Here is a 13,898-nt window from a genome sequence, read left to right as displayed (position 1 = left end):
AACAATTCATCAGGCCTTTGGGCTACTGTCTGACGTGAGTTTACCTGTAAGTTTCTCAGACTTCAGCAGGGATCAGGTTTGACAAATTAGTGTGGTGGTCAATGATCTGCTCCGTTGTCTGCCCTTCCCAAAGGACCTCCTAACGACTTCTTCTCATCAGGCAGGATGGGCACAAGACCACAGTGCAGATAGACATCTGGTCCATGATGGGCAACCACAACAGCACAGAGCAGATAGAATCAACAGCATATGTGCCATGTCACATAAATTTTGATCATGTGATGTGTTAGTTTTTGATCATGTGGTCACTGTGTAGTTAATTTCTGCAAATTAATAACTTCACTAATAATATGAGACTGTATGTTCCATACCTTTAATTATTATCAAAATGAGATATGAATGCTACTATCATGTTTTGATTAATATTTAGGGGCATTTTCTTAAGCAGAAAAATTCAGAGCTTTCTGAATAGCTTGAATTAAAAAACCAGATATTTGAAAGCATTTAAAGGCCAAATTGTGATTTATTGTATAATTATACATTTTTAAGAGAAATAGCAGGCTCCTTTATAAGTTTGAAATTATGTTTTTATTTGAATTTTGTTTGAAAGCAGTGAAGCCTGCAAAAATGCTCAATGAATTGGTACAATAATTCTTCAAACAGTAATTGTCACAGAAGTTACACAGTCTCATCAGCATGGAAAAGTTGCTCATCAATGCACAACTGGGTCTCAATCTAGCAAATTATTTCAGCATATCAGGTTAGCCTTGCTGCATGAGGATCTTGGAAGAAAGTTGTTAAATTGTTACATTTTTCACCAAAGTCAAATAAAGGTTGAAAAATTGTTACAAAACTAAGAAACATATTGTTGCCATTCTTGCCATAAAAATATGATTTAAAGACTAACGTCTGCTTAGTCTTGCTGCCAAGATCTATCACCTACATCTGTCTACATCTATTGATTTCACTCAGTAAAACAATGTATCTTACTGCTTCCAAGTATAGTAAAACATGTACGTTTCTGAGTTTGAATGGAGATTTTTTTTTAGGACATCTGCTTAAATATGTTAGTCTCTGGAATACTAGGAAATGAAGAGAGACACAAACCTCTTTAGCCATGTTCTCCTGTTGCGTTTTCTTAGAAAATTATTTGCAACTATCAATAGATATTTACACAAGAGTAACTTCTGCAGTGACCCTTCTTGCATAACTCTTCAATAAAGAAGTGCTTCAAATACTTACAGAACTAACTCTTAACTGAGAAACTGAAAATACAATGTTGGTACTTATTGAGTGGCAGCTGGACTATTCAAATATGGCCATAACAGTAAAAAAATAATCACGTTTAGTGCTTTATATCCTCGAAGCTCCTTGCAAATATTCATTACAAAGTTTCCAAAACAGTGAACAAGGAAAAACCACTTAGACTTACCCACATTTAATCTGCCTGTGACTTCCCCATTTGAATTGCGAGCATTCACAGTCACATTGTGAGTAGACTGGAGAAGCAGTGATGAGTCCTGAAGTATGCAGAAAAAAATCCAGTAGATTCAGCAGAATAATTAGAATTGTTAACAATTTTCAAAATTTAGTCTAGTATTCATATTCATGCAGCCACTGAAAGAGCTTTGCATCTACAAGACCAGCCATAGGTGTCATCAAATACTTCAGGTGAACAAAATCTGTGTTACTGGCCCAATGAACATGGTTGCTAACCTTTTATCTTTTGGAAAAAAATGCTTAAGTACCTGATTTACTACATTTCAATACATAATTGAGACTCCTAGAAGACAGCCATTTAATTGAAGTGTGAGTACTTCCCTTTGCAAGTTCATACTGTCATGTTAACTTGGTGAGAAACATGCATGTGCATTCTGCTTCCTCAATGGTCCATGCAGCCTGTATACTTTGGCTTGATTTTGGCACCTGGCCCTGACTCTCCTGGCAAGGAAACTCAGACAGTGGATGATGGAGAAAGTGGCAGGTGGACTAGCTCAAAGCTGACTTTAATAGATGACCATACAGATAAAAGTGTCAGTCTAAATTAAATTGTCTCCCTGTCCACCATTCAGGATGACAGAAGTATAGCAGTCTGATCAGCATCACTGGCTTTTCCACATCCCTCCACCATGATTTGAGCCTAATACACATCTGGTGTCCCAGTGTACAAAATCACATCTGCAGGTCACAAAGCAATGGCATTCACATTCAACTTAACTCTCCTCACAGGCTGCATCACAGCTGGGACATCTGCAGAGCAACCAGAGCCTCATGCCTACCCATCATTCTGTGCTACTTACAGCAGCCAGGGCACACTGAGCAGGTGCAACTGGTATCTTCATTCACCTCTACCACACCTCACCACAAGCCAGACTAGCTATGGTAGGCAGTTCAAAATTTCATGTCATTCTTAGGCTGCAGCCAGCATGGAGTTACTTCACCAAAACATCCCCTTGTGTTCACTCATGGCTTGGTGTTGTGCTTGCTGAACCCCTCCCAGGTGAGGTACCATTTCCATTACTTATTCCCAGACTTGCCATTCAAACTCTCTGTACTTCAGGCCCGTTGGAGCCTCCCCAGGCTTCTCCTTGTCCTGAACAGCAGATGAGTAACTGTTTTGAAAGACCTAGCTGCACACTGTGCCCCATCAGACTAGATATACAGACAGTAATGAAACCGGTTCATGGCAAGAGACCTGGCAGGGTTCATTTGCAAGTGTCCTAAAACTTTGTGAGGAGGGCATTGAGTGGTTTCTTCTTATGGTTTTCTTCAATTTACCACCTGAATTGTCTTTAAATGCAGCTAATTTTCATGGAGATCATACTGGCCACTTTACCTGATCTTAAGTATCAGAAAATTATCTGTGGACAGAAGATCTGATCGCGTTCGTGTAGATCAGCAAACGGTAGCCACACTGGTAGACTTAAGAGGGGAGGAAGTTGTTTGCAGTACAGGTGCTTTCATACTAAAGCATACTGTGCATCTAAAGGACAGGAACCTAGTAACCAATAAAAGTGCCTAAGTAGATCTCAGCTGACAAAGTATCAGGGAATACACGACACAAAGAGTATTAGCAAGCTGCCTGCTTGGGACTTCAGAGACGATACTCATTCCTAGATAAATAAGCGAGTTTCTAACTACTGGAATATTGTTAAAGATCAGTCTCTTTCACGTATATGGCTCCTGGTACTTCTTCTGGACTCAAGAGAGACTATTCAGCCCCTTGAAGGACTAACCCCCGAAAATCGCTCCCAAGTCATGTTCCCATTGTAATTTAATGCTTAGTATGCCCCCTTGCTTCCAAGTGACTTTGTTCCTCTCAAAATGTTCTGCTCACTGCAGTGAGCGGCCGTTGAGGAGGACTGATCATCCTCTCTGGCCATAACATTGTCTGGTTACGGAGGTGCATGCAGAGTATCTGCTGGTTATGTATACAGACCTACATGTGTGCTCTCCAGGTGGCCGTAGTCCCTGAATACTCAAGGGTACTGAAACAGAGACTTATTTTTTCAGACAGATTGGGGTTTTTCTGTATCTTTTCTGCTGTTATTCTGTTACTTATCTAGATAATTTTAAGTTCCTTAAACAATAAAAGAACACGCAGTCAGGGTTCTGGCTAACAATTTCTTACTCCTTTTCCAACACCTCATACTTTTCTGTTTTCTTTCAGGAAAAGTTTTTCCAAATTCCTGCCTCTGAAATCTTAACTAATCATTTTCTTCAGCAAAAGATGCCGATGACCGTGGATACACTCTGTCCTCCAGGAAAAAAAATTACGTCAGCTTGCCATTATTTTAAAAGGGGGATGGGAAGTATGAGATAACCTGAGGATTTTGAACTCATTTTACATGAAGAATATTACCACAAACACTCATCTAATATCAGTGGTAGAAGCAATACACAGTTTGGAGTGCAACCTATACTTTTTAAAAAACCGTTATCTTACAATTAGGAGGACAGGCTGTCTCAAAAGTCAGTAAGTGAGCAAAATAAATCAATCTCATTTTGCAAACTGTATCAGGAAAACATGAAAGCTAATGGAATTAATACCAATAATGAAATGTGTTAGGAAAAAGGTAAGCAGTATGTTAGAATGAACGTTAAAGGTAACAAGCTAGTATGAAGTGAAAAAGGAAGGTCAACAAAGATCAGGTAAATATATTGCATTTAAGTACATGTGCTAAATGACCCACAAATCTGGGTATCTTTATTACACTTATTTGCCTGCTGCTGGTTGATTTAAAAAATAAGTTATTAATTTGTAATATGAAATGTAAGTGTGAACAAACTGTATTCTAAACCCGCAGTTTCCACATGTGTGTTGTTGACTAAAATCTAGTAGCATATTTATAAATGCTCAGCTTTTATGTTTCCATGAATATATATTAGCTAAGATGCAATGGTGCTGCCCACAACTCTGTGTTGGACTCATAATGAAGGCATAAACTTTTAATAGGCTCCAGAGATGATGCACAGCAAGTAGATATTCTGCTACATATTTTCTTAGCACTTTGGAGACCTCATTAGGTGTGAAAAGCTGTTAGGAGACTGCAAGGAGAAAAGTATTAAGGCAAGGGAGAAAGCTGCTATGATAGCTGTGAGTGGCCCAGTTTTCTAACAGACAAACTTAGAAAAAGAAATCATAACAAATAAGCAACTTTATGAGAATAAATATATAGATGGCACTCAGGAGATCAAGCTACAGGCAATTAAGCCTCTAGAGAGTTCAAATATTTTTATAAGCAAGCAAGCAAACAAACAAAAAAACCTCTGATGAATTGTCAGTTCATAGGGGGGCAGAGGCATGCAGTAGCCTGAAGGTTCTAATTAATGCATGCTACTAATGATCACAATGGTTCATTAGACAGCTAAGCTTATATTAGATGCTGCCACACCTCTTCCTATATCATACTAAATGTATTAAGAGCTGCAAGGAGTATTAAAAGAGCACAAATGGTAGCTTAACATTGCATAATGATTTTTTGGGGCAGAGGAAGTTCTTAAGTATTAGCTATGCTGGTCTTAAAAAGTTACACATCTTATAGGATGAACAACCTCAAGAGAAATTCATTTAAGCACATAAATAGTTTTCCCACTGCCTATGAGGCAGAAAAGAATACAGCATAAGAAACATGGAAATACAGATTTAGTAATGGAACTTTACCATCTAAGAAAGAGCTGTTCCTGCTACTGGAAATATTTGTTGCAGAAAGAGAGGGAAAACAATGCTTAATAGAGCTAAAATATGTTTGCATTGCTTAAATTTCAGCAACCAAGCATTTTAGCAACCTCATTCTGATAAATTTATTTACATTTTCTCTTGTTGTCGTGATACAACACTAACTTTTTCCCTAGGTTCAGAAAAGTCTCATAGATGGCTATTTATTCTTTGTGAGGATGATTACATTTGAAGTAATGAAAGGCCCATATTCAGATTTTACTCTCATTGAATAGTATTTTCTTCAATGAAATGTCCCATTGGTTGATGATAATGTTCATAAAACATGGTTTTATTTTGTGAGACTTTGGATTACAGATGACAGTTCCGAAAAATATTCATTTTGTTGGCCAGAAACAAATATTGCTCTGCAAAAAATTCACTGGAGTAAGTTTCAGAGTTCACCTGGATAATTAAAAACCAATTCAGATTCTCTCTTCCTTCCTCTAAACCCAGTACTTCAATAAAAATCTCTCATACCATAACCATTCTCACTGCCGTTTTAAAGTTACTCTGCTCGATAAGTATTTTTTTGACCAAGTATGTTATTCTTTTTTTACCTCAATAATAATAACATTTTCTGTCTATGTAAACAAGATTAAATCCTGTATCTTAACATTTAGTCTTTTAGATTTAATATACATCAATATCTAAATATATCATACATTTAATATCATTGTCGTAGAAGTGACAAAACCTGAACTTATTAGAGAAATCATAGCTTTTCCAATGGGATCCACTAATTTTAGATATATTGAAACTATTCTGTAACAGTTGAATAAACAAAACAAGCAGTTTCACAAGGAAACCTGCATTAAAAAATAATCTTGGCAAAAATAATGAAAAACTTTCTACACACTCAAAACTTAGCATCAATTATATTCAATGACCTTTATAATTCCTTTTAGAGCTACTTCTTATCACCTGCCTAAGAGAAAAAATGTTAATTCTGCCATGGCATCAGGACATTGACCTAATGATCACGCTCATAAAATATGCATTTATATACATACACACACATATATATTTCCATGACAGATGCCTGGACTTTGCCTAAATTCAACTGTTCATAAGTGCATTAATTTTATTTTAGCATTATTGAAAGATTATCTGCTTACCACTCGAGAATGGATTTCTTTGGCATAAAGAGGGAACAAGAATTCTGATTCCCCTTCTAGACGAAGGCCTTCTTTCGTTACACGCAGGTGTCCCATTCCAGTCTGAGGAGAAAATGCAAGAATTATGAATTATTTTTTTTTTTAATTTTTGATAAATTATTTTTGTTGATGTATTTCTTTTTTGTTCTTTTTATAAAATCAAAATTGCCAAAGCTGCCTGCATCCGGTCTATTGATAAAGATATCTATACCAATGCATTTAAAATTTTGAGGACTCACTTATTCCAGGAGTATTTTTCTTTAAGAAATTGTAGCTTTCAGGAAAGTTAAAGTCAGGATTTTTTTTTTTCTTTCGAGGAAAAAATACAATATAAGGGTCATAAACTTAAAAAGAAGTGCAATTTTATTGTCTGTGCTGAAATAGCCTCTGTACTTGCCTTCTAAAAGTGTCATGAAAAATAAACTTTTACACAGGAGTACTCACATAAAACAAACTTTACATTAACATCTCTAGGTTTATTCTATCCATAATTAACTCACAAGGAATGCAATACTTCCAAGCCTATTGAAGAGACCATTTTTATTTGCTTCTATTTTCAGTAATTACTTCTTTCTTTCTAATTATTTTTTCATTCCTTAGTTTATTTTTTTTATTCTCTAATTGTAAGTTAAGGCTCCATCCCTCACACTATCATCTTCCTTTCTCTCTGTCACCTGCTTGTCAGTTTTTGTACCTTTCTCATTCTCTCTTAATCCCTCCCTCCCCTTTCCAGCCCCTATTTTACTTAATTCAATTTTATTTGTTTCATCATTATCAAATAATTGATAATGTGAAAAATGAGTGAGGAATTACTTCAGTAAGTAATGTGAGGATTTGCAGGCTCCAGTTGGGAGGTATTTCACAGGTATTTAGCTAATTTGTAAAGGATTCACCCCTCCTGCTGCCATAAAAAGTGAGAGAAAAGTTGGCAAAAAATTTGCAGGTTTGCAGCTCAGCTACATGTGAAAATATTTCAAGTCAACTGCCTTAAGCCACAAGGGGTAGGTGAGAAGGCTAAATAAATAACAAAAAATCCAAAAGGTATTCCTACTCTAAGTATTCTTCAGGTTGTTCTCCATGTAAGCAGAGAAGAAATACGTGACAGACCACTGATGATACATCAATAACCTGTTCATCTAGTCAATTATGCCTACCACTGATCAAAGTCATCACTTTAAGAGATTGTTTCCAAATATGATATGTTCTGACCAATGAGGTTATGTATTTTATTTATTTATATATATGTTAAATAACATGTCTAACCAGGTTTCAATGAAAAATTGTAGCTGTTTTCTTTTAACAGGCTTGAAGAGAGACAAAGAGAGAAAAAAGCTTTGCTTAAATTCCATAAAGTAAGAAATATTCATGTCAGCAGTTTACTCCACTGAAGAGTACAACTGCGATTCCTCCTCAGTAAGGATTTATTTCAGGAAAGAGACTTTTGGAATAGCTATTTATGGAATCTGTTATTCAGGGTCAAATATTTTAGTGCTTTGAAATAAATAATGTACTGACTTTTCTCAGTGGAACTATATAAAATTTCTAAATTCTAGACCATTGCAAAGCTTTTAAAAAGTACCTAGTATATACTGATACATGCAAAACTAAAATAATACCTATGATGAGCCCTCTACGGCTTTCATAATCACAAGTCCTAGCCAGGAGTGAGTGATGAAGAAACATGCTTTTCTAGTGAGGACTGTTGACAATTTTTTCTAATTTGTAACACAAAAGAGAGATCACTTTGACACCATAAAAACACAATGTTTTAAGACAAACACTTTTGAAAAATATGACATGAAATACTAGGATATTCTAAAGAAATACCACTAACAAATTGCTCTCATTTGATTAATTAAATTTAGGGTCTCATTATTTGCTCTGATCTCATGCCTTTTGCAATCAGGTGAAAGTAGATTATATTATCCATCAGGTTTAAACACAGTTTGCATATTTTTCTGGAATATAAAGAACTAAATAAACAGAATATTACAGAGTAAGTATAAGAAATGATGTTGACAAATCTGAAATTTAAGAAGGCAGAGTAAGAAGCAGCAATTAATTCTTGCTCTGAAGCGGACTGGGGAAAATTAACAAACTCCTGGGTAGCAAGCTCTATCCTGCCTTTGGCTTTGCCAGGAAGAAATTTTTAGTAGAGATGAAAAAACTGTAACTGATGTTGAAAAAGAAGATTATGCAATTTACTCAGCACACTCTTTCTAATGGATTCAGATTTTTCTGCAATGATTATTCTAAAACTGCTATATAGACAAAGGAATGTCTTTGACATCAAGAATAATATGCCATGTGACGAAACTGAGCACTTTAACTTACAGATAAGTTCTTATTTTTCAGTAAATCCAGCCATATCACTCAGGATTACTTTGTATAAGTATGTCCTCAAGTATGTCCTATTTTCTTCAACAGATATTTCATTTAAGCATTGACACAAAGCTTACATTCTCACATATTTGAATAAGAGCCTCCTTATCCATTCTCATTGACCACTTGGTAAGTGCAAAAACACATGGAAATTTAGACCTGGGTTATTTGCATAAATGACTATCTCTGACTAACAGATAAACTCTGTGACATGCATGAGAACAACAAAACTGTGGATTTCATACAATGATCCTTACTTCTATTGCCTTTGTGACTGTAAACAATTATTATTTCCTTAGTACCGTGATATTTGAGCATCTCAAGATTGTGAAAGAACTGAGTTATGCAGTACTGTGAGATGGGGAAATTCTATTATTCCTCTTTTATAATTAGCAAATTGAAGTTACATGGAATATAAAAGAGAAGGATTTAGATAAACAACCACCCCAATGCACTGAGATCCAGTGATAAGTTCCATAAAAAGGAAGAGTATAATACTTACACATAATGTTCTTTCAACAGCCTCTCTGCTTCTTACATTACCATTTAGAAGCCAATTATTATTTACTGAGTATCGTGACTTCCTCAGTGATCAACAACCTTGATGCTTTCGGTTTCAAGGATTTGATTCTGTTCCTACTCAAACAATTGAATAAAAATATTTCTATTGACTTGAGGAAAGGGTCCAAATATCAGTTAGACACTGACTTTAATGCAATTACACAATAAGCTATTGATTAGGGAAAAAAAAAGTGCTTCATTAAACATGGCAGATGTATGGCAAGTCTGAATTCTTGTTATCTTGATGCTGATGACTGTCACTGCTTGAGTGTGCTAGCCCTGAGCTGTATCACATTGTTGTTTATATAGCCCTGAGACTCAGGTTTTCTAATTACTCAAAGCCCTCATTGAGACAGGGACTGAGCTGTACAGAAGAAGATGAAATGATATCTGTGTAGACACTAAGCAGATTTTGCCATTGCTGCAAGGAGTTGACTGGTGTGGAAACTGCTGGCAGCTGCCAAATCCTTATGCACCAAAGATTCAGCTTAGCATTAGTGCTCACAAAGGTGTGACCAGTTTTAATTTCAAAACTGCTAAGGATATTCTAATTGGAGTAACAGGTTGTCTTCAACTGCAGTAGAAGCATTTGTCATCATTTGAAAATGCTCCTGAGGTAGTAAGTTCTTGTAGAAACAGAGGCAAGGCTTTCTATAAAAAATACAAGATCTGAGTGGGTTCAAGCTCAACAAAAGGTTCTTTGATTCAGAAATCATGGTTTAAAGGATATTTGACAGCTGTTCAGTGAATTGCCTACAGAGGGATACTCCAGACTACCTGAAATCAGTAGCCACCACTACTAGAATCCTAGGTAACACTCATTGTGCTATGGAACATCTGGATGGGAGGACCACTTTGGATAGGTTATCGTTCTCTTAGACTGTAGACACAATAAATGTAAAATATTTTTCCTCTGAAATAAGGGGAAGCAGTTTCATTCTCCACAAAGCCAGTAGAGGAATGGAGTATGTCCACAAGACATGGAAAGGCCCTTAAGTTTCTTGCAGAGGACTGCAGAAGTTCCAAAAGCCATACTCATAGCTCTGGTGGTATGGCCACCTTCTTCTGCTTTTGAATATCTGTGTTAAGGAAAATGGAGAAATGACTGGATAAAGCAAGTTTGACAGCATTGGTATGGCTAGTGCTGAAGGCCTGTCTTGTTAAAATACCTGTTGTTATCGCAGGACCTGCTGCTCTGGCTCATGACCAAGAAAGTCCCATGGAAAGCGACGCATGTTGCACGTTGCTGTGGGACTACCAGGGAACAAGCAGATGTAGCTCTAGGGCTCTTGCACTCACAGCGACTTGCTCTCAGGTAGCTGAGCCTCATGCTGTCTATGGCTTACAGAGTCAAAAGAGCATCAGATGATGTATTTGGGATTTATCTCCCAAGCCAATATGGAAACAGATTTATCTCCAAGCTGATTGGAACTGCTAATGATATTAACTTCAGAGTAGAGAGGATGCAGCATTTCCATGTAGATAACACCTTTTCTTCCTTATAGGATGCTTACATCCTACTTCCAGGCCAGCCCAGCAAAAGACCTTGGCAAGTTCAGACCAAGACATCATTTGTTGTGCCCCAAACCTAGTTCAATTAATGGCTTTATAGATCCAGCTTTCACTGCAGTACTTCTTGCAGCAATTACTATTTAGAGAACTTGCTTTGCAAACATGAGCGTACTGTTTCATTGAGATAATAGGGCTGCGGGTAGAGATTGTTAAAGAGCAATCAGCAAAACAGGATTGGTAATGAATCTGATGAAACTCTCTGTTTGACTTACAATATCTATTTTGGAGCTAAGTACGTGCTTGGTATAATAACATTACTGATGCCTCATCTCATTTTCTGTTGCAAGGACTCTATTTCCTGGGCTCAGACAGAGAAGGTTATCTGACTTCTTCGGTGACAGCGGAATCTTTTCTGTCAAAGACATTGGTCAAATCAGAGACTTTAGCAACTCCTCGTACAGAAGTGAGTCTCACCTCACTTAGTGCTGGATACAGACTAAAAAACCCTTTGTAGAAATATGCTAGAAAGTGGGTAGGTAATATTCCATGATCTAGAAAAGCAGATGGCCACTTTGCACTCAACAGTTTTGTAAGGAAATGTCTATAAAAGATGCAAATTCATCATACCATTGACATTTGCTTGGTTTTGGTAAGATTTCTTTAATAAAACAGGAATAATATTAAAGATTCACACTTTCGAGATACTTTCAGGTCCCCTTTGTCCTAATATATAAAACAGCAGACTTTAAGTAAAGAAAGATATTAATTACGACAAGTATCACTCAAGAGTGAAAAATAACTTCAGTTCCAGATTCATTTCCTTGTTTGGTAAGGACCAAATTCTGTCTCTGGTTCTGTACTGCACAGACATTTCAAAGCCGGATAATACTTGGCTAATAAAAATGCCATTAGATCTGGCATTACATCTCCTGTGACTGATTTACTCAACATTAGAAAAATAGACTGCTACTCCTACTGCTACACATATTTATTCAGGAATTCAGGAACTGAGGTTTTTATAAGCTGGCTAATTCATTTTATTATATTAACATTTGAAATTATGCTACTTAGCTAAAGAAATGGAATTAAATATTTTCTTTTTATTTTTAAAGGCTGTAAAAAGGATTTTCTTCAGAACAACAGTGCACATTATTTATTTCTTGAATTCCTCTGAGGAATCAGGGATATTTGCATGGTGTATATGATTACACAGACTATGTATTGATTCAATATTGTAAATCCTATCATTTGTACTAGGGGATGCTTCATCTTATGGTCTCAGTGCTCTATGCCTTGTGTAAGCACACAGTGACAAGGATCTACACCCTGACAAAATTTGCTGTCTAAATAGTCAAGCTCACAAAAATGTGAGATGAAAAAAAAGGACAAAGACATAATGCATCCATCACAAAGCATTGCTGAAGAGGTTTCCTGCTCTGTGTGAAAGGAATGAATTAAATATTTTACCTTATGTTTTGTCTTGCAGCTATCATGTAAATTTATTTAAAAATTATATTACCATATTAAATGGCAGTCACTGCAGTATATTGCAATTAAAACCAGATCATCTCCAATAACAACCCAACCTCATTTTGAACTACGCAGCCTTCCCCTCATCTTAGTGTTACTGATTAAATAAGGTTTGAGAGCAGAGTTTTGGTTGCCTTTGCTAAATTAAATTAAATTTTCATTCTATATTATTTAATTGTTATTGTACTTCATTTAATTACATTTTCCCCACAACTTTATGTATACAGAAATGTATGTTTGGAAGAGTTTAGTAAGCAGTCAGTGCAGGTCTATACAAAGCAATTTAAGTATGGAGAAACACGAATCATCATAACTGTTTTGTCTGTGTAGGTATGAAGGCACAGACAAGGCTTTTAACTGGAAGACATTTTAAAAGCAAAAAAATACATACTTTATGAGACCATTGTAAGATGTACACAGAATACATACGGAGATGTCACCTGGACGCTCACTAAAAAGGAATTAGGACAACCATCAGAGCAAAAAATGAATGGATGAAACAGATGATGGAGGTTTTGGGTCATTAAGGAAGTAAAGCTGTGAAGATCTGATACAGAACAGTGGAAGGCCTTTGAGGAACTGCGAATATAAGGACTTTACTTCTGTGAACAGGGCAGGTATGTTTCTTAAACTGAAGGAGTAACAATGGGAAAATGTATGCTAGATAAAAAGGAATGGAAGAAATCATATAAGTGGTCATGTGCTTCTAGAATTTACAGGCTCGGGATTTGTAAAAACAGGAGCAACACTACTAATAAGATCTTTATCACATATCTGAAAGTCTTCAAAGACCTGCAAAGAATCACAGAAACCACTGAATTTCTTGTTAGTTCACAACAGGGGAAACAAAATCAATGTACAGCTTAGCTGTAAACTATTGTATGATTCTTCTGAAGAATGATACATTCAGTTCCGACTCTGCCTTCTACATACTGGTTCTCTATGAAAAACCTGTGTGGAAACAGTTTCTGTAGGGGGTAAGACAGAGAATCAATAGAACAGCAGAAGTCCAAAGGTATAATTCAATATTAATACCCTTGAAATTGTCTGGCAGCCAGATCTCTACATTTTAGGAGCATGTACCACTTTAATGTGAAACGGCTTGTTACACAGCATTTATTGTTCTTTCCTAGACTTGTCCTGCTCACAGGTCCCAAGTCTGGGTGGGTGGAGGCCCTGTTGTGCTAGACATTGCAGGAACACACAGAAGGTTATTTATTAACTGCAAGTACTAACACAACAGACAGTACAAATGATTTAAACATACATATGTCTTAGGGAGTCATCATTTGAGAACAGTGGTTACTTTTGTGTCTCACTGATTTCTACTGGAGCTTGGCAGGCTTAGGTCATTTTCGTGTCAGTCTCAAAACTAGCCTGTCCTAAGAGTCCCACATGGAAAAATGGCAGTTCAGGAACTCTGCGCAGTGAATGTTTCTGATCAGATGGCTGGATTTCATACTCAAATGCATATGCAATTATATGTACATGAAGCACAGAAACAGGAATTAAACCCAAGTTATTCAGCTTCTCCATCT

At 36.4% G+C, this 13,898-nt stretch overlaps 1 protein-coding gene across 1 annotated transcript in view; it reads right to left on the bottom strand.

Moving 5' to 3' along the window:
- Positions 1 to 13,898, bottom strand: part of SGCG (sarcoglycan gamma) — a 78,034-nt gene that overhangs the window by 49,526 nt on the left and 14,610 nt on the right. The window contains exons 3-4 of the mRNA XM_086481822.1: positions 6,337 to 6,438; positions 1,433 to 1,520 (exon numbers count right to left, since the gene is read on the bottom strand). Coding sequence (XP_086337948.1) covers positions 1,433 to 1,520; positions 6,337 to 6,438 — 190 coding nt within the window. The remainder of the gene's footprint in view (positions 1 to 1,432; positions 1,521 to 6,336; positions 6,439 to 13,898) is intronic.

Source organism: Leptosomus discolor, chromosome 1 (assembly GCF_034619465.1).
Source record: "Leptosomus discolor isolate bLepDis1 chromosome 1, bLepDis1.hap2, whole genome shotgun sequence".
NCBI classification, from domain to species: Eukaryota; Metazoa; Chordata; class Aves; order Leptosomiformes; family Leptosomidae; genus Leptosomus; species Leptosomus discolor.
This window is presented reverse-complemented; position numbering and strand designations above follow the sequence as displayed.